We start from the raw sequence: 27,524 nt of genomic DNA on the forward strand, positions 1-27,524 counted from the left end.
CAGTTTCGTTCTTCTGACTCTTACATCCACACAACACAAATCAAACTCAACATCCAGACTTAAAATACAACTGCGGCATAATTCTTCTAAAGTGTATCTTTAGGCAGAACATTTTTATGTGTCCTTGATTGATTGATTTGTTTATTTATTTACCAAGAGCAAGCACACTCCCCATTAGTTTCGGCAAAATATAGTGTTATAGTGTCAGTGAGGTGTGCTAGATTTGTACAAGAGATTACAGAGAGATAATACACATATAGGACTACATTTTGGTACTGTAGTTTACTGTGATTATATGTCATTCAACAGTTACCATACACACAGCACACACGAAATACGTATCCATACTGTGTAATAAGTAATGCATTAATGTTTTGTTTGTTTGCACCCCTAGTAATTAAAGTGTGACCAGTGGAGGGCGTTGATCTGCAAAATAATGAGTCATCAAACGTTTTAGGCTATTCATTATTAAAATAAAGAATATGAACTCAAATTAACGCTATGTAGCCTTAACATTGGAACCATTTCAGAACAGACTCCAGCTCTGACGGTCACGAGAAAAATATGGAATATTGATTATCTGTCTCTAGTTTTAAGGATTAATATTTTTTGCATTCAAAGAACAACTGCAATATTATTTCTAATCAAATGGAGGAATAAGGGAAAGGCTAAGTGAAAGTGTGGTGTCTGTCTGTGTTCCTAATTTGAATGTGAACCTACTATCGAGATGCGCAGCCTATTGGGACTGTCCCAGTCGGTATTGAACACGCCTCCCGCCACCCGTCAACTAATGTATTCCATTTCCAAGACGTCAAAGAGTCACAGAGCCAATACACCGACCTACCGACGTGCAATAATCCGCAAAGGCAACACACGGAGGAGTGTACATTTGTTTTAGAGCCGTGGACTATTCAAAAGCTGGGACCTGGGGTGAAGTTTGACTGCTACAGGAGGAATTCCTAGTAAGTGAAGTGTTTTGTTTATTTAGTAACTATAAATACTCAATGGGACCAATAAGCGACAATAGAGTGGCTGTGCGGTGACATGGGTAAACAGAGCCCCCCAAGAAAGAAATGAATACATTATTTATTATTTGAGAAAGAAAATTAATATAACAAGAATGGAAAATAATAGAAAAGCCAAGTGCAATAGACTATGAAACTGTATCCAGTGCACACTGTTTTTGTGTTGTATTTAAGCTCTTCTTGCAGACCCACTTAGACCCCCATTCTCCTGTGTCAAGACCATAACATGATGACCAGAATAGAGAAAAAATATTATCCATGCATGAATAATACTTACCTGTCATTTGAGTAAAATATAAATGTGACAAATTCTATTTGACTAACATGAAATATATTTGAAAGGCTGTTTTTGTTTGTTTGACATTAATAAATTATACTCCCAGAACAACAAAGGACTGTCTGATTGTCCACAATATAGTTGTTAGGCTACAGATGAGTTATGTTATTATTACACAATTATTACCTAGTTTCTATTGAAACCAATAACATTTTGCACATTTTATGTTACTAAATCAAGAGGTTGGGGTATTCAAGGAATAGAAACTATGAGCTCCATTTGGACCACACCTCTGCCAGATTGTACTAAATGCCATTGCAGGTTTAATTTCACACATTTTTTACAGACCAGGGTCCAGATCCACTGTGGAAAAGGAACTCAGTATTGCAATGGATGTGAATGTAGACTAGCAGGTGCATTGAGGCTCCCATACCCTTGTCTTGTCCATGTACAGTGTTTTCCCTACCCCCGGACAGATGCATCTATGGAAGCCAGAGGTTTGAGGTTGGCTGTAACTGCCTCAGTAGTGGAGAGGTGGGGGCATTGTTCACGGGGGGCTTGCTGCTGTTGCTATGTGGATTTTAGTGTATCTGTTTGGGAGTGGTCTCTCTCATTGCTCCATATTCTGTAGAGCAGAGGTTGCTGGGGGGCAAAGACTTGCCCTAGTCTCCTGCTCTGCTCCCTCCTGCTAGGCTGCTCCTCTCTGTGGTAGCTCTGTCAGTTTGGCTTAGATCCCCTTGCTGTGCTCTACCCCTTCATATTCCATGTATGGGTGCCACTAAAATCTGGTGGTCAGAGAAAATAACTGGTGATGACCAGAGGTTCCCCCCTACTGTTACATAGACATAGTTATCACCCTGTTTTGATCCTTATGCAACAAGGCATTCACCGTGTTTTCTGCCACCTCTATTTCCTTGAGGTTTCATCTGTGTGTCAACTATACTGAACAAAAATATAAACGCAACGTGCAACAATTTAAGAGATTTTACTGTGTTACAGTTCATAGAAGGAAATCAGTCAACTGAAATAAATAAATTAGATCCTATTCTATGGATTTCACATGACTGGGCATAGGCCCACCCACTTGGAGCCAGGTCCACCCACTGGGGAACCAGGGCCAGCCAATCAGAATGGGTTTTTCCTTTTATTACAGACAGAAATATTTGTGTCCAGTATATTAGCTAACGACACAGATAGAAGGACAAACTGTAAAAGCTATCCTTACCAATCTGTGCCATAGCACATCATCACTGACGACCTTTCTTATGAACTGATGCATATGCTGTATGTGATCAAAATAAAGGAGGAAACTGATATTTGATCTGAAATAAGGGAAGAGTTGGTTAAATTTAAGCATTTTGCTATAAGTATTTCACTACACTAACAATAACATCTGCTAACCATGTGTATGTGACCAGTAACTTTGTGTTTTATTTTTTATTTAATTTGGTGTGAAGCTCCATCTGTAGTCTGGCTCATTGATAATCGTGTGGCGTGTGAGTTGGGGCAATGCATGCTTTTGTAAGGAGGGCATCAGCATAACAATAGAGCATGAGAAATTAGTTTTTGAGGTGAAAGAATTTAGTCTTCCCATAAACTGTGTGTTTCTGTGGGCTGCTCTGCTCTGCAGCACGAGGCTGATGCCTGATGCCCACGCGTGGCAAGAACAGGCATGGGGTCCCCTGGGCCCCATTTCAGGGGGATTGTATGTATGGGCCTTGCTCTCAACAGAAATCACTTGCTGGAGCTGAGGAACACTCGTCGGATTGAGATTCATATTCATTTTTAAATCATGACTGAGAAACACAAATGTATTGAAAGAGCATAATAACTTGATACATTTTTTGTGTGTGTACTTTTCAGGATTGCAATTGTCAAATATATGATGAGATTCAGTGTACTACTTACTGTGATGTTAGATGTTAGGATCAATTCATTTAGCAAGACTTATAGGATCAAAATGTTTCAGATTGATTTGTTTAACAGTCCATCTATCACACAGGACATCTACATTTTGGGTCAGTTTATTGCACTCTCTCCTACAGCTTATATATGCACCATCATTAAAATGTATATTAACATTGCACTACCTCTGTGTCATTGATGGATAGATCTACAACCCGATCGACCCTGTTGTGTGATGGATTAGTGAGGTATCCCCTGACTAGGTTGAGAAATGTACTGTCATCATGTCAGGTGGGGAACGCTCTGTTCCTCCTCATTAGCTTGGACACATTCCATTATGTGTTGTTCTGATTGAAAGTGCTCCCGGTCAGATCTGTGACTGCCGCTGGTCCAATGACCCTGAGTGACACCACCGGTACTAGTGATGTGGCTCTACGGCTGGGCAAAGACAGATGTAGGTAGGGACACCTGCAGGGGACATAGTGGTGTGGGGATGGAGATGGGGGTATGGGGAGACACACGGGTATAATTTGAGATGTGGGTAATAACAAGGATGTGGAGACAGAGGATGCAGGTATATGGGTCATTATCCTCGGTAGGTGCAGACAGAGTATGGGGGTTGTTACCTGGATAATACAGGTATGGTGGAGGTGAATGGTAATGGGCTACTATGGGAACCCTCACTCAGTCATGTACCGGTACAGCCAGCCCTACTGCTGAGCCTCCCCACTGGGTTGATGGATGGCTTATGTAACGTGCCTTTGGTCCTTGGTCCGTCCCTTTTTGCATGCGAACACATGACAAATAAGGCCTGTCAAGGTGCGCTCAACTCTGTGTTGGTCTTGCCAGAATGCGCTGTTGGCTGTTTTCTCAGTGGTAAATGATCTCTCCCTACCATTTACAGTATCTGAGTTACCTGCAGTAATTTACCCTCAGTGGCAAAATGCTGTTGGGAAAAAAACAGGTGAAGAATGGTGATAGTGCTGCATCTCTCTCTCTTACGCACACACACACACACACACACACACACACACACACACACACACACACACACACACACACACACACACACACACACACACACACACACACACACACACACACACACACACACACACACACACACACACACACACAGTGAGTCATTGTGGAACATGCCAGACCAGAGCATGTAGATAAAGAAAGAGCTTTTTGTGAGAAAATGTTTCCTGTGATTTTTACTGACAGACATGTGGCCTTTGATATTTGTATTTTACTTCATGAAGAGAACTCCTTGGTCACACATCCTTTTTGGGGTTAATGTCCACATTTAATATAAGGGTCGATCTCTATCTCTTCCTGTTTTAGACTACTCTGTTTTTCTCTCTCCTCTCTCTTTCCCCCTCTGTCCCACTGTTAAAGACATTAAACGGAAATACTCCACATTTTTATAAGGCGACTTAGGAACTTCTCAGCTGCCCTCGCAAATCACTATTGCACGCTTGTCATCGCCGTGATGTTCAAGTGGGTCACAGCATAGCAGAGGTCAGTGGTGGACTAGTTCTGAGCTATGATAGGGATGTTTAAACCAGTATTAACCCTTCAGTCAGCCTTTGCACAGCAGAGAGTGGCTTTCTGTCTCCAGTATCTCAGAGACTGGGCCTGTAGCGGGGTACTCTCTCCACTCTCTAGTCAGGGTGTCACTGAGGAGTAGCTGTCAATAGGATCAGGGACAGGGATGGATCAGGGACAGGGTCGGAGATGAGAAGGCTTGTTCCATAGCTACGCCAGGCCCGGGTTAGTTTTCCTCCAGGGCACCCGTCGTAGCCAGATCATTCACAAATTAGTTTAATAGTGTTCAAAGGGGCTTTTTTCTTATTGTGCCAATTCCAAATGATGTATTTTTTTAAATTTAACTAGGCATTCTTATTTACAATGACGGCCTACACCGGCCAAACCCAGACAACGCTCGGCCAATTGTGCGCTGACCTATGGGACTCCCAATCGCAGCTTGTGACACAGCCTGGATTCAAACCAGGTTGTCTGTAGTGACAACTCTAGCACTGAGATGCAGTGCCTTAGACCTCTGCGCCACTCGGGAGCCCCTTATGTATACTGTAATGTTAATTTCAAGTACATAACATTTGAGTATTGTCTTTTCAAGGACAATACTTGTAGCCTGGAAATGTGTTAAACAAAGGTTACTGTAGGTTATGTGGTTCCCTTTTGCTACCGTATATCCCCGTCTCTGACATATTGCTAATGCTGCTCTCTGTGAATTATTCAGCAAAGTTTGTGGAAGCTTAAACGCATGGATGACTTTTACTACCAGACCTTTATGTACGGTGACTGCACCACTGAGTTGTCTAAGTCAGAAACCCTTCTAACCTAGAGTAGTGGTTCCCAAACTTTTTATAGTCCCTGGGGCGGCAGTGGTTAGAGTGTTGGGCCTGTAACCGAAAGGTTGCTGGATCGAATCCCCGAGCTGACTAGGTAAAAATCTGTCGTTCTGCCCCTGAACAAGGCAGTTAACCCAATGTTCCCCGGTAGGCTGTAGGAAACTACTGGAATGATTTTCCATGGCTGCAGAGGGGTGTGGCCTTGCAGAATTCAGTTCAGTTTCAGATTTATTTGGATTCTAATCACCCCTTGGTATCTTTCCCAATGGTTTAGTGATCAGATGTATTCGACTTGTCCACACTGCCTCCTTCTAGCCTCCCTCACACCAATGTGTGCCTGGAAGAAGTTTGCATCCTGGGGTGAACCTGCTGTCTCTTTTTTGTCCTGTTATATTGGGGTTAAGTGCTTGATTACCATAATCTGCTGCAACTGTGAGTGACACATCCTACATTTTCAATTGATGTATATTTTCTGTGTTTGGATTTCATGCTGTTAATTTTCTAATCAAAGACTGTAGATAGAAAAAGTGCATTTAAATTGCAGTGAAATATGAAGAAGAAGCACTCATGGCTGAGATTTCAAGGACTAAAAATACGGATGAAAGCAAAGAGGGAGAATAGCATTTCTACACGCGGAGAAGAGAACAGGGCCAAATGTTTCATTTGGGGAACACTTTGAACTAAATGTTTTCCCCAAGGAAATCTGAGACTCTAATGTAGCCTACAAAATAAGTCAGAGCTTCTTGAGGAAAGCAGAAAAATACACTGTCACATTCACCTTCTTTGATTCACACATTGTGACATATATACTGTAGTCCCTCCCATGTTATGGGGCTATGGTAGTCTGGTTACCAGTCTTTTGAGTGAACATTTCACTTCCTGCCACTCCTGTCATTTGCCAAAGAATTAGGATGAAATCCTCTGATCTCCACGAGCTCATTAATGATAGGCCAGTCTCTAGTAAATGAGGAGTGGTATGTAATAGCTGAACAGAGACAGCATCTAGGCTAGGGCTATGGTTGGTTAACCTCTATTTTAGTATGCAGGCAACGTCGTCACCCTGCTCCATACTTTGAATGGATCGAGAGCGTAAAGGGGCACGGTTTTACTATCTACAACCAGAGATACACTCACCACGTCCCTTCAGATCATGTCTTTTGATGATCTTTCTTTGAAGTTCAGCACTTTTAGTCCATGAATGTGATTGGATAGTGTCTTATGCATAATTCATGCTTTGTAGTAGTAAAATCCATGTTTTATTTCTTCTGCAACGTAACTGTAAAAATGTTCCGCCACACAAAGGGCAGTAAAAATCAAATAATTACGATTATCATTTCCTTTCTATAAACAATTGTCTGTATTATATTCTGTTTAACATATACTTCAATAATCACAGTTATGTATCTCTGGAGTAAAATACTAATTCCCTTCCATGACCTCAGTATTGCCAATAACCAAAGGTCCGATTTTAGGGGATTTCAATCTCTTAAACCCATCTTCAATTGACTGCTTGAAGCTGTTATTCCTGACTGTGAATCGATCAGTCCAATTTTCCTCAGGTGACATGGTCGTTGTCTTCAAAACGAAGCGGCCAGTCATTCTGACTTTGAAGTCAGGTCTTTACAGAGCAGAGCATTTAAAGCTTTATGCACCGTGTCTAATTGTGTGGTTTCTTTTGACAGACTTTGGTGTTGGGAAGAAAGGACAAAAATGTGGTCCCAAACCACTCATATTTCCTGAGGGAAATGAGTTCTCTGTAAGATAAGACTGGTCAGATCAGCGATGTAAGGTCTCCTGTAACTACGTACACGGTCACTTTCAACAGCTTGCTAGGGAGTAAATCAGAGAACCGGAGACTTGTTGAGTTCTGGTTGGGAAGGTTCAGCCTTCCTGTCTTTTATAGACCGTTGACTGGTGGTTTATGCTGGTCCTGTCTTCTATCCAGTCTTCCTACCAGACCCAGTCTTACCATTGTTGGTCTCTAAAGTTCAATCAAGCTCAAACGTAGACTATCAAAACCAACTTCTCATAGTTGAACTCATTCTTAAATGGAATGCTGTACATTTCTTCATTCTCCTGGGGTACCTAATTCAACCTTTAAAGTCAGCAGTCCATGCCCTCCCTGTGTATGTGGTGTGAAAAATCTTGAGCCAGGGTGGTTTGTGCCGTCCCTAGTGCCTCTATTAAGACAAAATGAAGAAAAAAGAAAACAGTCACCTCCAAAATCCCAATTAGCTTCCATGTTGCCTTTCAACTGGACCCACGGCTTCATGTCACCCTCAAGTACAAGGGGATCAGATCCACCCCTGCAGCCCCTCTCTCTGAGTCTGACCCCTCTGCAGCTGTCACAGGGTATATTATCCCCCCGTCAGCCCCTCTGATCCCAGTCATACCTCAGTCACAGTCACCCCTCCTCTCCTCGTGGGTCCGGTCCACTTCACACATCTTAGCCACCCTTCAAAGAGATTTGGTGTACTGCGCCCTCTGTTTCTCATGCAGGGGCTTTAGCCCCTTCACAGGCCAGCCAAACAATGTGGGAGAGCTGGTATGTCCCAGAGGAGGGGGGCGACGGGCTGACTGCGCCTCTCCTAAGCCCCCTGCTAAAGCATTATGTGTAGAATAGGAGCACTTGTACATCACATCACACTGGGACGCAAACATGGATGCTTGTCTCACTGACTGATCGATGAGAGAGAGAGAGAGAGAGAGAGAGAGAGAGAGAGAGAGAGAGAGAGAGAGAGAGAGAGAGAGAGAGAGAGAGAGAGAGAGAGAGAGAGAGAGAGAGAGAGAGAGAGAGAGAGAGAGAGAGAGAGAGAGAGAGAGAGAGAGAGAGAGAGAGAGAGAGAGAGAGAGAGAGAGAGAGAGAGAGAGAGAGAGAGAGAGAGAGAGAGAGAGAGAGAGAGAGAGAGAGAGAGAGAGAGAGAGAGAGAGAGAGAGAGAGAGAGAGTCTCATTGTGATCCTTAAAGTGGTACAGTTAAAGTCAAGTGGTCCAGTTTGTACAGTAGATGGAGAGCTCCATTGTGAGTTGTATTGACCTCCCAGGGAGCTTTTCCTGTTTGCTTGGTAGCCACCCTACATTGTGTGGTTTACGGTACACAAACAACATGTACTACGTGAGGTGTTATGACGGCTTCTGTTTCAATGTTGGCATTCCTATGAACCTTTGTTTAATTCTGCTCAAATTTGCTTTGAAATGAAAGGCTGTTTTGGTGATCACTTTATGATCTTTTATTTATTGTATTCATATTTATAGGCTATGTGTATGTCGTAGACATAATTCAATACTAAAGCACACCCACATTTATTTTTATTTGGACTCAACACAAGCCATGTTTTGCTGTGAATAAATGCAGGCAAAAAAAATAATTAAAAGCTTTGTTTGAAAAAAAAAACTACAGCTACAGGCCAGAAATCACAGAATGTTGGGAGAAAGGTAATTATTCTGAAATGTGGAAAATTACACTGTAATTATGACAATTGCTCGCTTGGTATTTGTTACATGATGTCATGACAGGGTTTGAGTTAATGTGATTTATGTAGGCCTAAATACTTTAATGCATTCGTTTTAATGGGATAAAGTTGAAAGGAAATGAAGCTTTAATCACATTGCACTTGGACCAATCCCTTGCAGTAAGACTATAACTTTGGGACACATGTGAATGTTCCCTGCTCCTTTAAATATAGTGGTGTCCTATATCCAAAGTAAATGACTAGCCTACTCACTAGCAATTGAATGGCACATAGTGGCAAATACAGCCACACAAATAAACACGGACTATAATGACTGTAACTGTTGAGGCATACAGTCCATTGAGTCTTCATTTGATCCAGCTTCTCCTTCCTGCTGTTATATTGTTACAGTCCCAGACTATTTCAAACTACTCTGCAAATCTGCGCAATTCCGTCGTTTATGTCTATCATAAGTGTACCTGCAGTCTGAGGTAGTGTAAAAAATTTAAAAAAAAAAAAACGAATTGACTGACATCGGTTTAATTATTTGAATTCCATTTCGTACGTTTTTCTTCTGTGAGCTCAATGCATACATTGCACAGTTTCTCGAAAGACAAATCAGATCCAGCCTGAGCTGTGTGATGTAGTAGGGAGTTTTAGTTTCTAACAGGCCAATATTCCACATAGTTTAGTGCATAAAGCGTGGTAATTAACTACAATGACCATAATCCATTGCGCATCTACTTGTCCAGTCTTGTGTTTCTTTTACGCCTGCTACTGAAAAGACAGAAGAATGTGTGATCGTGAAGGGATATAGAGAGGAGCTGTTGCTTCGCAATGTATCTCTACCTGAAAATACATGATCTAAGTGATTGATAGTTGGTGTTCAGCAGTCATAAAAGTATGCCTTATTTACTTTGAAAAACTATAGTGATTTTGTCAGACGGCATAAGCAGCAGCTCTATAGAGACGAGATGATGACATGGAATGAAGTAATACAATCCTCAAATGAAGCAAATGTAATAGACATAACGTCTGAAATATTTTATTAAAATAAAATAATGTGAATAAATGATGGTTAATAAGTGATAAGCAGTAATGGGCAGTCACTACCATCATGTGACTTTTATTAATTGTTTTATTCTGTTTTGCTACAACATTCAACCCAAATAATCAAAACTGAAATCGAAAACTGATTATTGTTTAGTAATCGAACCAAACCAACCTCAAAATGGACTAATAGCCAGATCCCGTGTCATATTAAGGCCAAGGCAAAGTACAATACCTGTTTTATCTACACAGGCAACATTCCACTGCTTTATTATTGTACAGTGGGCGCCCTTTTATTCCTGACCATGGCATTTTCTGTCAGTAGCCAGCAGCCTGTTCCCCCCGTGAGTACCAGCTACATGGTTAATCCTCTGGATCTTCGTATGCGCCAAACCTTCGAGATTGGGGATTAAAAAATTATACAGCTGACTTGGAGCACTTCAAAAGAAAACTGCTGGATTAGGGTTGTGCTGGTCGCATGTAGGATTTCAATTAGCCAGCCAGTGATTCTGATCCGATTTGACTCCGACTCCCAAGTCCCAGTCAAAGTCCCAAATGATACCCTATTCTCTACATAGTGCACTACTTTTGACCCGTGTACTGTGGGCCCTGGTCAAAAGTAGTTCACTATATAGGGAATAGAGTGCCATTTGAGATGTAACCACAGGTTTTGTGGGATAGACTACCAGAGGCCAGGGGCATCGTTGGCTGCTGCCATATGGCAAATAACAAGAGCGGACAGTCCATGTTGATGAAGCATTGTCTCGTTTTGTTTTGGCACTTTTGAATCAATGGGAGGCTTGGGCTTTGTCTCGACTGCGGTTGTCAGCCCTGCATTTAATCAGCTTGACTTTGTTTCTCTGAATCGTCCTGAAAGAATGGCATAATTGGATTTGTTAAGGGACAAAAGGTATGCATACTGTATAGATTTGTCAAGCTTTTTTTCAGTTGTGCAGGCAAGTTCCGACAAACCTCTCCTACTGTAGCATACTGTAGCTTTCTATTTTATATTTAAGCAATAAGGCCAGAGAGGGTGTGGTATATGTCCAATAAACTACGGCTATGGGCTGTTCATAATCAGGCAAATGCGGAGTGCCTGGACACAGCCCTTAGCCGTGGTATATTGGTCCTTTATCACAAATCCCTGAGGTGCTTTATTGCTATTATAAACTGTTTACCAATGTAATTAGATCAGTAAAAATAACTGTTTTGTCATACACGTGATATACCACAGCTGTCAGCCAATCAGCATTCAGGGCTCGAACCACCCAGTTTATAATAGCTAGTATAATATTTTATACCACTCTGCTACCCAGGTACAACACTGTTGAAATGTGCACAACTGTTAAAGGCCTGCAGCACAGAAAGAAAAGCTTGCACCAAGAACCTCAATATGATATATATATATATATATAAAAACTGTTTTTACATTAGTTACATTACCAGCTAAAAATATTGTAGTCATATTATTGGTACTTTTGAAAAACGAAATGATTACTTATTGGATTACTTTTAAATTCAGAAAGGATGTTTTAAAAAATTAAATACATTATGACATTTTTAGTTTTTTTCAATGACATTCAATTCAGTGTTGAAAAAAAGGTGCAAGTGTACATTAGTTCCACCTGAGTCTGACCACAAGTCAGTGACCACTATGATGACACACCAAATGTGTTTAATGAATCAGTTTTGTCTTCTTCTAATGCCTCTTAAGGGAATGTAATCCAAAAGTAACTGAAAGTTATTAATGTTATTGAGTTTGGGTAATCCAAAAATTATATTACTGACTACAATTTTGGACAGTAACTAGTAACTGTAACGGGTAACATTTAGATAATAACCTATCCAACCCTGCACACCACTCTCCCCTCCCTACCTCTCTTCCCCCCTGTCCAACCAATTCTCCCTCCCTCTTTTTCTGAATCTGGTCAGACCAGTTCTCAGAGTCACGAGACTGCTGGTGATTTGCATTTCTCTCCCTCTCAGAAGGGAGGAACCATTATTCACAGGTCATTGCTCAGCCCAGGAGATTGTGTTGCAGGCCACAGATTGCCTTACCCTGCTGGCATCCTCTCCAAGAGACACTCCTGCTGCTCTCACCCACAAGGAGGCTCAGGCCCAAGCATTTTGGGTTGGGCTTTAGAGTAATATGAACATTAGGTCTGACTTTGGCACTGACCTGAAAGAAGATTGGGATGGGATGACTTTGCGTCATCCGCTCTTTCTCTCGAGACAACAAGGTATACTATGCAGCCAGTTGTAGAGAGGCAAGGCAGATTTAATTCTGTTCTTAATTTATGTGCATCTGTATTGAAATTAAACATTGGTGAGACTGGATAATATTGTTGTTTCTAGTTTTCTTTATTAGCCCAGCACCTCTGTTTTTAAGGATGTGCGTATGACCACAAACTTTTCTGTAGACTGGATAATATGTCACCAACTTTATAGAATTTGGTAAAGGATGATAAACATGCTAGTAGTAAGAACCAGTAGGTATTTGATTTGTTGAGAGTCACACGTGGAGAGGTTTGAAGCAGTGTTGTTGTGTGATGAATGGGGTTTGTTTTCCCTCCTCCGAGATCCAGCTGAAGCAGTGTTGTTGTGTGATGAATGGGGTTCGTTTTCCCTCCTCCGAGATCCAGCTGAAGCAGTGTTGTTGTGTGATGAATGGGGTTCGTTTTCCCTCCTCCGATATCCAGATGAAGCAGTGTTGTTGTGTGATGAATGGGGTTAGATCCCCCCCTCCGATATCCAGTTGAAGCAGTGTTGTTGTGTGATGAATGGGGTTCGTTTTCCCTCCCTCCGATATCCAGTTGAAGCAGTGTTGTTGTGTGATGAATGGGGTTCGTTTTCCCTCCCTCCGATATCCAGTTGAAGCAGTGTTGTTGTGTGATGAATGGGGTTCGTTTTCCCTCCCTCCGATATCCAGTTGAAGCAGTGTTGTTGTGTGATGAATGGGGTTCGTTTTCCCTCCCTCCGATATCCAGTTGAAGCAGTGTTGTTGTGTGATGAATGGGGTTCGTTTTCCCTCCCTCCGATATCCAGTTGAAGCAGTGTTGTTGTGTGATGAATGGGGTTCGTTTTCCCTCCCTCCGATATCCAGTCGAAGCAGTGCCGTTGTACAGTATGATGGATAGGGTTTATGAATGGTAATCATTTTTCCCTCCTCCGACATCCACAACCATGTGGAGCTATTTATTACTCACCTGGGGCCATGTGGGGCACTGAAAGGGATCTTAAGAGTAATAAATGCTGCTTTTCTTCATTACTACCCCATTGACCTCTCTCACAGCAGGCACACACACACAGGCACTTCCTGGCTAATTAAACTTAAGCACACCCAGACACACACCCTTTGCGTTTGCATTTAAAGCCACAATCCTGAATCAGTGGTCGGTTGCCACGACCTGCTATTTTGTCAAACTGAAGGGGAGGGGTTTGGAAAATGGGACCACTTTCAAATTCATTAAAGGCTGGAGTGATGCTTTTCCATTTAACCTGTCACCGCAGAGTGAGACTCCCCATCTTGTGGAATTGATAGCAAGAGAGAGTGAAAAATATTACACAGACAAATAAGTAAGGAGAGACAAACAAAAGAATGAAACAGTCACGTGGTGTTAGAAAAAGAGAAACGATGGATTCTGTCTAGGTTCCTCCTCTTCTCCTTCAACAGGGATTACCTCTATGGCTGTGCCAACTGCCAAACAACAGTCTATCAGCCCTCCCTTCAGACCTGTTAAACAAAAGAGAAGATTCTAAATACAAACAAAAGACCACAGCTTCCATTTGCACAGCGCGCCAAAAGGCATGAAGGCTTTGACGACAGGTGTAGCTTATGGCAGGCATCCTGGCAGAGGTTTAGAGAGGCTGGTACGATTGAAGTTGTTCCACTCCAAGCATTTCCTGACTGAAAGTTTGACATGCACTGGAAGGTTGCCTTTCTGAACCACCCATTAATTATTGTCTTATGACAAAAAAAATACGAGAAACATTTTAACGTTTTTCTATGAACTCTGTCTGACCAAGGATTGATGCTTATCTCACATTATTAATGCATGAATCAAAGAGGAAACTGTCACTGGAAAGAAATTCCAAGCGCTTATTCCAACACAGATGAAGACATGGGGAGAAATGTCATGTGAAATCTATTTTCTTGAATCATGGCACAGGTTGTGAGAAGTTTTTGGCTAGTGTTAAATTTGGCCCTGATTTTGTAGGCGATTCCTTTGTAATTCGATTATCCGTTTGACGTCTGTAGATAAACTATTTTGGAGCAGTCGCACTCTTTCTCGATCATCCTCCATTTCTGTCAGCCTTGTCATTTTGTTTCCTCCAAAGTCAAGTGAGGCACCTGCTAACACATGTCTTAGCGTGTAACATGTAATACTAGACTCCTCACAGAGAGATAGAAGTACCTTAGCATGTTAAATACGAATTCTCACAGAGATATTAAGGCCAATAAGATGTCCTTTCGCTTCTGTGTTGACACCTGCAGAGTTTAAATAAGCCCGTTGTCCCCACTCCCAATGTCAATGGGATACCTGTCTGTTTGTGTCCTTTAGCTTTCTCCCCATTCATACACAAGGTATTATTTTGCAATCCCCAGAGTAAAGGTTGAGGCAGAGGTTAATCTGGTGAATATCAGAAACACTCATCTGATCTGCCTCATCAGCCCTGTGATCAGTCAATAGTTTTTGCGGCTGGTTTTAGCAGTTCAACAGTCCTCCAAAGGACTTTTTTTGTGCTACTGAGAAAGTGGTTCCATCTGTGAAAATAATGGAATTAATAAATTACTGAACACTCCAAAACTGGTGAATCCTGGAATTGCGGAATTTTTCTAAATAAATGGTCTAAAAGTATTTGTGTAAAGGATACCCGTTTTACCTGTTTATACATTTTGCATTAGTGCAGTGTTTTATACAACAGGCCTGTCAAAGTTATCCTAGCATTGCAGATTATCATTCTTGGTCCATCCAAGAATAGTCTTCATGTATTTGTCTGTTTCATGTATTTGTCTCTCTACCTGTTACAGTAGCAGGAAAAGGAAACAGGAAATGGGTCAGTGTTCCTGCTGGTTGATATGTACACCTCTCTCTTTTGGTCTCTCCCTGAATACACTGTGGACCTTTTGCCATGATAACAATCTCTGGAGGAAACTCAATGCAGTCCACCGTGGCTACAGAGTGCCACAGCGCCTTGTCCAGGGGGTCAGAAGGTAGAGCATTACAAGGGGCCATGACTCTGCACAGCTTCTGGGCATATGTTGTGTTTTGTGTTGGTGGTTGTGGTTTTCCTGGCATCACATTGAAGGTAGAAATTGCAAGTATTATGTGTGTACATGAGAGCCGTAATGAACAAGTGTACTTGAAAGAAGTTGAGAGAGACACTGATTCAGGTGTTGAATATAACAAATTATAATAAAACAATCCCCCTAACCGTGACCAACCCCTCGTGATTTCCCTTTGCACTTTGCAGTGGGGCGTTGCCAATGTTCATGTTATCCTATTTACAGTTACTGTAACACAGCCATCAACGTGTTTTAGATGCATTATTATGGCCAAACCCGATGGGATGTTATGGTCTGGACCTTGAAGCACTTTACCTTAACATATGACCATACAGGGTTCACTCCAGTCATCCACAGGTTAGTGTGCTGCTTAAGGGGAGATTGTGGTTGTAGAGATTAGGTCAAGAGTGGAGTTCAGGCTCGATTTCCACAGTTCAGCAAATTCAGCACATTTTTTGAATTCTCTTTTTTTCCTGACAGCTTTGACAACCTATGTTAGAGTTTTGTCGTGTAGTATTAAATATCCACTCCAGCTCCCTAGCACCTCATTTATCACCTGATTTACTTAACAAAAGGCACATCTCAATTAGGCGGTTCAGGTATCCTCATGACATGGCACAAAAGTCCTCTTTTGTCCTCTATTGCTCCTATATTGTTCCGGCAAGCAAGGGGGGGGGCAGATGACATCAGAGTGAACCATCAGACAACTCTTTGATTTGCCAAACCCTTGAATTTTGCAATTGTGTCTTAGAAAACCCTATTCTGCTCTATTAGTGTACTTTACTGTGTCTATACTTGTGGAATATAATTTTTCAACAGGAAAAGTAAAAACATATCTGTACTTTGTCTATATCAGTTGACTGAACACACTCGTTCTCGTCATGATGGCTCTGTTGTAACGTGTTGTACTCTTCGTTATTGCTTATTCTATTCAAATCAAATCTTAAAGTTGAAGACTTACATTGAGTATTAAGATTGTTTCATCATGCCCTGATGGTTTACTTAATTTCATATGCAAAGCTAGAGCACAATCACAACATCGTCCTATCGATTCTATCACAGAACAATCCCCACACCAAACAATTATATTGTTTTCATAAATCAGGTACCCTGGTAATACCTCAGACTATAGTGACTGAAAATATTTGCTCAGGGTCATTAGTTAAGAAAAGAAGCTGACTTAACATGGTAAGATAAGATAATTGTGTTTATCTCTTCAACAGCAGTGTGAAGCAAAGAAGAGAAAGTATACAAACAGTACTTACTGTATGAGCCAGAGCCCAGAAAATGAAAGATGTTTTGTTTTGGTGCACTGAAAATCCAACAGTGTGTCAGTGTAGCCACACCCTGAGATAAAGATTGTTTGCTCAGTCTTTTAGATTTCTTTGGCCCATGTTACAATACCTTTAGCTACCTGCCTCAAGGTTCATAAACAACACAAATCCCAATCACCACTAAACATGGAAGAGCAGCTTTGTTTGATAATGAAGGTGTGGAAATTCAGAGTAAAAGGTTGTAGTGTGGCTGTGGTCTGAGATATTGCTGGTTGGTTAAATACATGAAAGTGCTTTAATCACTCCCCAACCACCCTGGTAGCCCAGGGTGACAGAACTCTAATGGCCTTGAAACCTGTCCTTAAAGGCACAGTGCAGTCAAAAACTTGTGTTTTATATATATTTCCACACTATGAGGTTGGAATAATACTGTGAAATTGTGAAAATTATGATAATCCCCTTTTAGTGTAAGAGCTGTTTGAAAAGACCAGCCTGTTATGGTGGGATGGAGTTTTGACCTGTCTGGTGACATCACCAGGCGGTAAATTTGTTAATAGACCAATAAGAAAGAAAGTTCCAAACCTCTCTGCCAATAACAGCTAGTTTTCAGTTCTCTCTCCCCACTCAGACCCCTTAGACAGTGCTAGCAAAATTCTTGCTTGAGAAATTGCTCTTTGCTAAGAAGCTATTTTTGTTTCTTTTTGACCATTTTAATTGAAAACAATCACATTAAGGTACTTAATTGTTACCCAGAAATGATTTGATATTAGGATAAAAATGGCTGCATTGGACCTTTAAAGACATCACCGGGCGGATTTAAGAGGCAACAGTCCGTACAAAAGATGGCTTACGGGAGACTTCAAAGTTTAAAGTCTCAAGGCGATGCTGCTATTTGTGAGCAATATTTGATTTGGTTTGATGGAGCACTGTGAGTACATTCACACTAATCAGTTTGAGTCAGCTGACTTTGAGAGCTAATCCTAAAATTACTTAGTGAGGCTCAGAGGTAAATCCTCTAATGCCAATAAGTATCAGTTTGACTGGGGGTGTCAGATATTACCAGATGAAAATGAACTAAGTGTGAACTTTGGAGGAATTTGTTGTTGTTTCTTGCTTGGATTGATCTCAGGAGTGAGACATCTTACTCAAATGCAATTCCTTAATCAGTTTGCTTTGCACCCTTCTTTGTGTCTTGTTGTGCCACACAAATTGCTTGAGTCAAGTATATGTGACAAATGTGTAAACGTCTTTAAAGAATACAACAACCAACCACAGGGCTATCCCTTGTCCCGTGGCCAGGCACTCTTCTGTATCCCTGTCAGCTCGCTCTGACAGAATGGGCCAAGGTCTTTCTCAGGGTGAGGAGAACACAATTACACGATAGCCAACCTCTACATTTCCCCCAGGGTTGATGGACGAGCCTTGTCTCCCAGCTCTCAGGCTGTGTCCCGTGCTCTAGGCTCTGGAATGGGATTTCCCAAGGGACAGAGGCCCCATCTACCCTGGCTACCTCGGACCTGTTTGGGAGACTAGGAAAAGGACACTGAATGGAAGTCAGGCCATTCTACCATTCTCTGGAAGGTCAGGGCCATTTCACCATTCTGTGGTGAAAACAAGAGTATTGGAACTCTCCTCCAATGTGACTGTGGTTATTCAGACTTTCAGAGAAGTCAACATCTACCCAGACTCACTAAGTGGGTCAACAACATGGGCCTTGGTGGTGAGATAGACTAGACCACTGCCTCCTTCTGCTGAGGAATTCCTGAACCTAATGAATGTCACAATATTGTGTCTGGGTAAGGCTGGCTTGTCTGTATTGGACATGTTGTGGGTTACTGGGTATTTCTTCAGAGAGAATTGGTCAGACCGTTAAGCAATCTTGTCTGGGAAAGTCAAGGGAGATCCTCACGTAATGGTAAAACAACCTTGCTCACACGTAAATGTCTTAACCTTGCTCACACAGACACACAAGGACACAGGCATTCCATTAAAGGCATACGAGTACAATATTCATGTAATCATTTCACCCTTCCCCCTCTAATGTTGCCAGGGAATCCTATGTTTTGTCACTGTTAAGTCTGAAACTGTAGGCTAAGCGTAATTCCCTTTGTTGTGATGGTGACACATCAATCCAATGGCAGTCACCCAACATCACTATCCCTCAGGCTTTGAAGACAGACAGCCACAGTGATTCTATAAGTGATCCTGAATAACTTCTGATTAAATCATATTTCCCTCTCATGTCTTGTGGTGACAAGTGTATAAGGATTTAGTTTAGAAACAAATAACAAACCAATAACATTTCAGTGAAGACTGTTTCTTTATTTGTGGTAAAAGCAGAGTTAACAGAAAATACCTATTATAATTTACTGCATATGTTTTTCACTTATAGAGCCCTGGAGAAATTGATACATTGGTAAAAAATTATGTATTCTTATAAATAATAAATTAAACTAATCAATGAGTAAATAATAATAATATAATGAAGATATACTTATTATTTTCTTAATTTTTATATCATAAACAACAAGACACACTTATAAAACAACAAAAATACCACACCTTTCCAGTTTCCACCCACCCTTCCCACACAAAATGACAAAAACAGTCAAAAAGGAACATGTAAATGATTGAAAGAAAATGGACTCTAATATCCATTACGTAGTTAGAAACATAATACTTTACAGGCACTACATGTTTGAGTTTTGAGTCATTCCTCACCGACATGCAGCCACTCTCGACTCTGCTGTTCTGTTGTCCAGGAGGCTGGGCTGCTACCCTCCTGGTCTTCTGAGGAGCCTGGCCTCTTCTCCTGGTCTTCAATTTAACAGCATTCACAACACAGACCATCCCCAGCAGGCCACAGCTCATCAATGAAGAATACATTGTATACTGTAGAAATAGTAATCTATGCCAAAGCGGTCTTTCTCCTCATGAATTACAAAGGTCCGAGGGCCTAATTGGTACATACAGCCTTTTATCAACCCCTTCAGCTATGACTAAACAATACAGTAGTACTCTCCGCTCTCTTCCACTGACAGGTTAGAGAGGACCAGATAGATGTATGGTTGAAGAGCATTTATTTGGGCGTTCAATCCTCAAGTATTGGTCGATCTTCAAACATAGTAGATTTGTCCAATATGACATTGTACCCTTGAACAGTCTTTTTTTGATCTTCGCAACCAGGATAGAGTATGATTAGAGTTAGAGCTGAGAGCCGTTCGAGAATAATTTTGTGAGCAGGTAAGACCACCAGCATATACATTTGGATGTAATTATTCTATTGATTTGGATGCTTCACACAGAAGTAACTGTTTATTACTATCCCAACTGTTTTTTTATGCCTAACTCTGTTACTGGTTTCTCACTGCATAAAGGCTGAGCTGGACCAGAATCAAGACAGCATGAGGGCTGATGATGCATGAGAGTCTGGTCCCTGGCAGACTGACTGGTGTCATTGATCTAATGAGGAGATGTTTGACTGGGGGATAATAGATGCAGGCTGTGTCCCAAATGGGAACATTGCCTGACCGGGGTCAAAAGTAGTGCACCACATAGGGTGCCATTTTGGATGCAACCCTAATGATGAACACTGCTCTGTTGTTTCTGGTCTGGTGGCTGATTGGAGGATGTCCAGGGCTTCAGGGTTTTCCTCTGTCTTTTCCAAAAGGGCTGGTGACTCCCATGGTCACTGTACCATATAGTTAGGATAGGCAAACAGGATGCTTTGATCAGAAATCCAAATCGATTGTTTTTTTAAATATGCTTTTTTTTCTTCTTTGAAATGAAACAAAGTAAATTGTGCAAAGTGGAACATGCTATCGCATTGGCTAAAAAAAGGAAGATAACTAAGAGTTGGGTTAAATGTGTGCTCTCTTTCCGCTGCAGGTGTCCTCGTGTGATTGTCCAATCAGAGACCTGCATGTGTGAAGCCGCGGCCAGCAATGGAACCCTGGCCTGCAGTGGCCTGGGTCCTACTGCTGACGGTCATCGCTGATTGGCTGAAAACAACCCAATCAAAGGACTTTACAGAACAGGACATCATCTACCTCCATCCCTCAAGTAAGAATCAGACTTTATTATTTCATGACCAAAAGTATTTAATAGAGGGATGGTGTCCCAATTTCCCAGATGAAAGTGATATGCTTCTAGACATCCAATACTAATAGCGTGAAAGGTTACAAGTAATTTACAGACCTAATTCACTATGTCCAAAATGCAGCTGACATGCATGGAATTGGCGTTTGTGTTGGACAAAATGTATTAAATTATTCCGACAAGCTAAGAAAAAGCCCAGGGTTTGGTCTGATGCGATTTGGATGCCTTGTAGATCAGTCAGCAGCTGTTATTGCACTCAGAGATCCCACTTCTGCTAACATCGTCAATGATGTGACCAGACTGCTATTATCCCAGTGACTGGGTGATATAAAATTGAGATGGTCAGTCAGTCACCGCTGTCGGCTTTAACTGTTAATCAACTGGCCAAGCCACGTCCATGTATTCATGTAGCACAGCCCTTTCTCTCTGAGAACGTGTAAGCCTTATAAACTAGGCTAGGGGGAGACCTTCAGCCCCTCAGTCCCATGTAAAGCTGTCAATAGACTGAGTCTGTTATTACAGGCCATCTCTAATGGAGGAGAGGCCCCTCTGTCTCTCTGTCTTTCTCTCACTCTCTTTCTCTATGTCTCTCCCTTTCTCTTTCTCTTTCTCACACACACACACACTCACACACACACTTTTACCGTCTTGTGATGAGACTACTTCGTTAGATGAGCCCCCTTTGCTTATTACATCCCTCATAACTGCGGCTTATCCCAAACCTTAATAGACTGCTCTATTCCAATTTTGACTGACCCTTAAGAGTTATGAAAAAGTCAGTCAAAGGCTATGCTACTCAGGAATAGCTGTTAGGGGTGTATATCCAGTGAGGTTGCGATCCCAAGCCAAACCAGACAGATCTACAGCTGGCACAGCAACTGCCTGCTCCCTCCACTCTCCACCACCAGGCCAGGCTCTTTGATCTGAGGTATGGGGTCATGTGACTCCATGCATAGCTACCCGGCACAGTCAGACGCCCCACAGTCACCCATGTTGTCACTGCCTTCTGCCGTCTGCCTTCTTTTGTCTCATCCACACATTAGCCCAGCACTATTTCCACTCAGACCCCCCCCAATAGAGACACTACACTACACCTTAACTGTAAGACCAACTGCAAATGGCATAGACATCTTATTAACGTTTATTCAATATTTCCTGAATCAGAAACAATGAAACACATTATCAATAAACCAAAGTAATGCTTATAGAGACTGTTATCTTAATTAGAATTCTAGTGGCCTGAGCCAAGTCGTGACAGTGACGACCAACAAGACTCAGCTGAGGGTAACTGATTGATTGCTGTCCTCTGGCTGTCCCTGTGACTCGAGACAGAATGTTCCGGCATGGGCAGAATGTGGACACTCACTAATTGGTCCTCAGTGTCAATTAGATCATGTTCCCGAGCCACAGGAATGGTTGCTTTCCATAACATAGTACTCTCAACTTGTTCTCTCTCTCCTCCCCCCTTCTCTCTCTCCTACCTTTCCTCCCTGTCTTAACTCAATGTGCACCCGTGGCCAGTATAGGGCAAATGGTAAATAGATACAAGTCAAGTAAGTCACATTACAGCTGGTAAATTGCTGCTCCACATCTCAAGTCCTCTTACAGGCCTTTTTCCTAGTTTGTTAGGTCAGAAGATAAGCTAAGTTGCCTCGACATGGCCTCTGTACAACAGTCTTTTCCCCTTTTTCAGACCCCCTGCAGGACCACTTACTGTGTGCAACAAACAGACTGGGTCACTATAGGCTTCTGTAGAGGGGCATATGCTAGGTATAAGCTCCCAGATTAGGGTCTGAAACAACCCCAACTCTCCCCAGGAAGCGGGCATGTTAGAGGTCAGCCCTCCCACGTCTCAGAAACAGGTCCCCGTGTAGCCAGAGAGAAAATCTCTTAAGATCTGTGACTCTTTCATCACAGAGAGGCAGAACTCCCGGGATCAGGTTAACACCGTGCCGGCTTTCTGGGATACTGCGGGAGATATCCGTGTCAGCTCGAGGCCACCCCTCTAGTCCCCGTGGGGATTTGGTAGATTGTGTGTGTGTGTATATGTGTGTGTGTTCGCGTGTACGCGCATGTGTCCGTGTCTATGTACATATGTGAGCATGTGACAGGGTGTTTGCGTAGTTGTGTGTCTGTCTTTGTGTGTGGGTGTGGGAGGGCTCCTAGGGAGCGGTAACTAACCAGACATCCTGGGAGATGGAGGGAGGGGTCATGGTCTAGCTAGCAGTGACGAAGCAAGGCGGGATCATGGTCTGCGTCCTAAATCGCACCCTATTCCCGATATACTGCACAACTTTTGACCAGAGTCCTATGGCCTGCATAGTGCACTGTATGGGGAATAGGGTGCCATTTGAGACGTAGCCATGGTGATTGGCAACAAGCTTTGTGTTCTGAATGAAATTTGCCTGACCTGCAGACCTGCAGCTATCATTGGGGAACGGTGTAGAGGAGGGGCCAATCAGATTAATGTAATGGTGTGAAACTGGAAAGACTAACAGCTTCTTCGTCCGTTTGATCACAACAGATGGCCCACCATGGACATTTTCCATCCTCTGGGGACAATGCATTGAGAAGGGAGGCAGCAACTGAGCTGCATGGTATTAGTCGTAGTGTTTCACTGAATTAACAGAGTGCATGGGGTAAACTGCATTTGGCAATTTAAGTCTTTATCAGAACAAGTGTGTGTGAGCGAGATATAGATTACTACTAGTCATAAACTATGTACAGTATGTTGGTGCAAGTTCCCCTCCCTAAAGTCCATGTTATAAGAGTGATTTTTGTTTTACTAATCCAAAATAACGCGTTCCATGCATTCCAAACTTATTTATCAAAAAGTTAAATATTTTTCTGGACAGATTTCATAAACTAATACTATTATTAACCAAGCTTTTAGTATAAGCATGCTAATCTTATTCAATGTTTCAGGACTTCTGTTCACTAAGGCTAAGTGTTCGTTGGCTATGGCTGTGTGACTGGCTATGCATGTCCCAGTGCCCTGGGCATGACTCTTAATCAGTGTGTGGAATAAGTGTGTGTGTATGTTTCTACAGCCACTCCATTCCCAGGCGGGTTCAAGTGCTTCACATGTGAGGAGGCACCTGACAACTACGAGTGTAATCGCTGGGCGCCAGACCTGTACTGCCCACAAGGTGAGTCAAACCACTAGGGCAAACCAATTTTCTTTTCAGCACCGTTGATAACAACAGTATGATTTCAAGCCCTACTCATTAAGTCATAATAATAGGTTAATTCTTTACTCCTTCTGCTTTCAGATAGGACCTACTCTTACTTTGTATTTAAATTAGGCATTCTTTCCTTCTCTGAGTACTGCCACAAAGTTGTAAATTACCCCTCTGTTCCTTCAATGGAGGCCTCGGTGTATTATTAAGTATATGTCACCCTGCTGTTGACATGTTTAGCTCATAAATAGCTAGTGAGTTAGCTTGGCTCAACCTCTATCCGACTGATTTACAGCTCGCTCTTAAAGACTAATAAGTTACTCTTGGCCTAGCCCAAAAAAATACACGTTCTTTGTATAAATAATAGCCTCATAGATCGTTGGATAGAGACATGCACTACTTGAAGAAAACTCCCTGGAATGCTCTCTGTGACGTGGTATGATTGGCTTTCCTCCAGGTTTTATGGGTTTGATAGTAAAAGTGACATACTGTCATGTATGGCTTTGGAGTATATCAGATACCGTATGGCAGTGGATTCAATGCAGGAAAGGGTCAGATGTAGGTAGCCTATAGTGTGTTTCCCCATGACCTATGAGCAGAAAAGCACAGCTTTTCTCTCAATTCTAACTTAACTCAATATCCGTCCATGCTAACCAAAATGTGGTAGCTTCAGCAAGAGGTCAATAGGTCTTATTTACTATCTTTATTCTCAACAGAGACCAGATATTGTTATACACTTCACAAGATGGACATGGAGGGGGACAGTGTTTCCGTGACAAAGCGTTGTGTGGCTCTGGAGGACTGCCTCTCTACTGGATGCTCTGAAGAAGACCACGAAGGAAACAAGGTGAGGAGTGGGAACAAGGGGAAGAGTGTTGAGCCTAGTGTTGGGAGGTTAGAATGGCATGACGTGGGGCAAGGGTTTCTCTGGTCGTAATTATTCTAGTTGACTTTGGGCATGGCATTTTTCTGACTTGGAATTTTTCAGTCATGACATAGACCGAGGTAGATGGTGTTGTAGCCAAACTGCCGCCAACAGGGTAAAGTTTATGGTTGGATCTCAGGCTATGGTGGTGGTCAAATCTTGACTGGGGTCAGAGCCAGGGTCAGGCAACGTGAACATGGCGCTTTGTATTATGGCCCTGTCCCAGTCACCACCACTTAACTGTGCTTTTGAGTTAATCCGGAGATCCTCCAAAGTGCTCGCTCCAGATAAGATAAAGAGAAGGGTTGAAACTGCTCTCTCTCAGTAGGCTGTCATTCTAATCCCCGGTGAAAGGTGTGTGTCTTCACTACCTCGGAAGTCTGCATTATTCCCCATTGAGAGACACACAGAGAGAGAGAGAGAGACATAGAGAGAGGGAGGGAGAGAGATAGAGAGGGAGAGACCAGAGAAGACGCAAGCGAGTGTTGTATCTAACGTTTCAACTTTTCTCCTTTAGGTCTGTACGGCGTGCTGTGAGGGCAATATCTGTAACCTTCCTCTCCCCTGGAATGAGACGGAGGCCGTGTTCGCCACCACCTCACCTCTCAGCGGCACCACAGGAATCCCACAGAGCTACAGACTAATATCCTGCCTCCTTTTCCTCACCCTCCTCATCTCCAGCTATGTTTGAGAAGTGGAGAGAGATACTGACATATACAATTGTCTTTACCAGTTGAAGGCCTGACCCAACTGTTAATGTATTCCGATCCAACTGTTAATCGATTCAATCTACACCCTATGGAAATAGTACTCACTGCAGTTTTTGACAGTTTATTTTCCTTTTAAGTAAAAAGGAATCCAGTTTTGATTCCCTTTCATCATTATGCTTGGTTTCAATAAAATGTGCACTTAGAACTGGACACTGATACTGCTTCTAAAACACAGGCCATATGGCTGTCAATCTTGAAGGATAAAACATAATAAACATCCGAGCATGAAATGACATAATTCTCCCCCTTACTAGTCTTCTGCACCGGGACAGAAGGAGGGGAAACTGTAAACCTTAAAATGTGTTGTGGCATGTTTGGATTCGTCAGTAGGCTATATACTGTAAGAGTTTCAACATGTTCCAGCGATGAGGAAGAATTGAAGAACAGCTTCAGCTTCTATGAGGATTTGTCTGGTTTAACGTTTTTATGTTTTTACATTTTCACATTTGTGAGTCCGTGCCTCATGTTGTATGTTTGACACATATGTACATATACATAGTATTTATTTTTTTATGGAACATTGTTGTTAGAAGGTGAATATGTCTGTGTGAAACGTTACGCCGGTAGGTTTATATAATAGCATGTAAGTGTAGACTACATCTTTTATTTTCCAGCAGGAACAGGTGACATAGGTGCTGCACATCCTTTTACGTCTAGTATGCAGAAAGTATTTTTACCGACATGGAAAGAGAGCCGGGCGCTTATCAAACAAACACTTAACCCTTTGGTGTTTCTGTTGTGGGAAGACTATTTCCTCAAAACCTAAAAAAAAAGGATCCAAGTTAATTACAGGTCTATTTTAGCTTCACAATTGACCGATGATGAAAAATGAATCTGACTTTCCACATGATACAGCTACCCACATACCTCAGTGCAGCATTTTGTTTGGCCTAGGCTTTGGAAGCTGTGCTGTAACTGTAGGACAAATAGCATGTTTTTATGTCTCGTCATTTCAGTTTTAGTGAGAGGCAACAATAAATGACTTGATTTGTGCGCACACAATTAATTACTGACACTACGTGCTCTTCAGGAGACTTTTTCTCACAAGTATTTTAATGTTTTTGTACGTTCTTGTGACATGTCCCTCTGATGTTTGTACTGTGCTCTGTTCTGTGATATGTTTCTCATCCATCACTCTCTGTTGGTGGTGTGGTCGCCTGTCCAGGCGGGAAAAATGCAGAGTTAGCAAATACAGTGTTATTGTTCTCCAGGATTTCTGATTTATTTAGGCTGACCGCCCGAGACATAAAGGAGACTGGTCACTTCCCCCCTCCAGACCTGGGTTCATTTACTATTTTAAATCATTGTTTGGCTCAATGGACCAATAGAATAGTCCCAAAATGGCAAACCATGCTCATATAGTACTTCAGGCAGACTAAAGCAAACGATCAAAGTATTTGAACGATTTCAAATAGTATCTGAACCCAGGTCTGCCCTCCTCCCTCCCTACCACACTGTCTGTTCAGTAGGACTCCAGCCAAGCAGCAAAAGGAAAACAGTGAAGCATGATTTACAGAAAGCAAACATTTTTACCTACTGTAGTTTGCTCTGTTAACATTTTATAAATTACATTTCGTTTTTTATGGGATAACATAAGGGCTAAAACATGTTGTGTCCCTTTAAACCAATCAGGCAATATTAGATTTCCCTTTTAAATATTTTGCCAGGACTTTTGTACTGTGACCTGAATGCCAACATATCATGCCAGATGTTAAATGCCTTAAATAAATGCTGTACAATTCATGGAAGAAGTGCTGGTGCATGATCTTATCTAGTCATGTTGTGCCAATTGACGTTATGTAAATATCATCTCTGTTTGTATATGCAATGTCTTTGTACATAATTGTATATATAGATGTGAAGGACTTTGTAACTTCATATTAAAGATGAAGACATGACCACTTA

The 27,524-nt window shown here is 42.0% G+C and overlaps 1 protein-coding gene across 1 annotated transcript; it reads left to right on the top strand.

Annotated features, from left to right (window-relative positions):
- Positions 1-795: 795 nt before the first annotated feature.
- Positions 796-27,524, top strand: lypd6 (LY6/PLAUR domain containing 6). Its single transcript, XM_024406222.2, has 5 exons — positions 796-962; positions 20,536-20,709; positions 23,796-23,894; positions 24,641-24,771; positions 25,367-27,524. The coding sequence occupies exons 2-5, from the start codon at positions 20,592-20,594 to the stop codon at positions 25,538-25,540; spliced, it is 522 nt and encodes a 173-aa protein (XP_024261990.1). The 5' UTR covers positions 796-962; positions 20,536-20,591; the 3' UTR covers positions 25,541-27,524.

This window comes from Oncorhynchus tshawytscha, linkage group LG03 (genome assembly GCF_018296145.1).
Source record: "Oncorhynchus tshawytscha isolate Ot180627B linkage group LG03, Otsh_v2.0, whole genome shotgun sequence".
Lineage (NCBI taxonomy): Eukaryota > Metazoa > Chordata > Actinopteri > Salmoniformes > Salmonidae > Oncorhynchus > Oncorhynchus tshawytscha.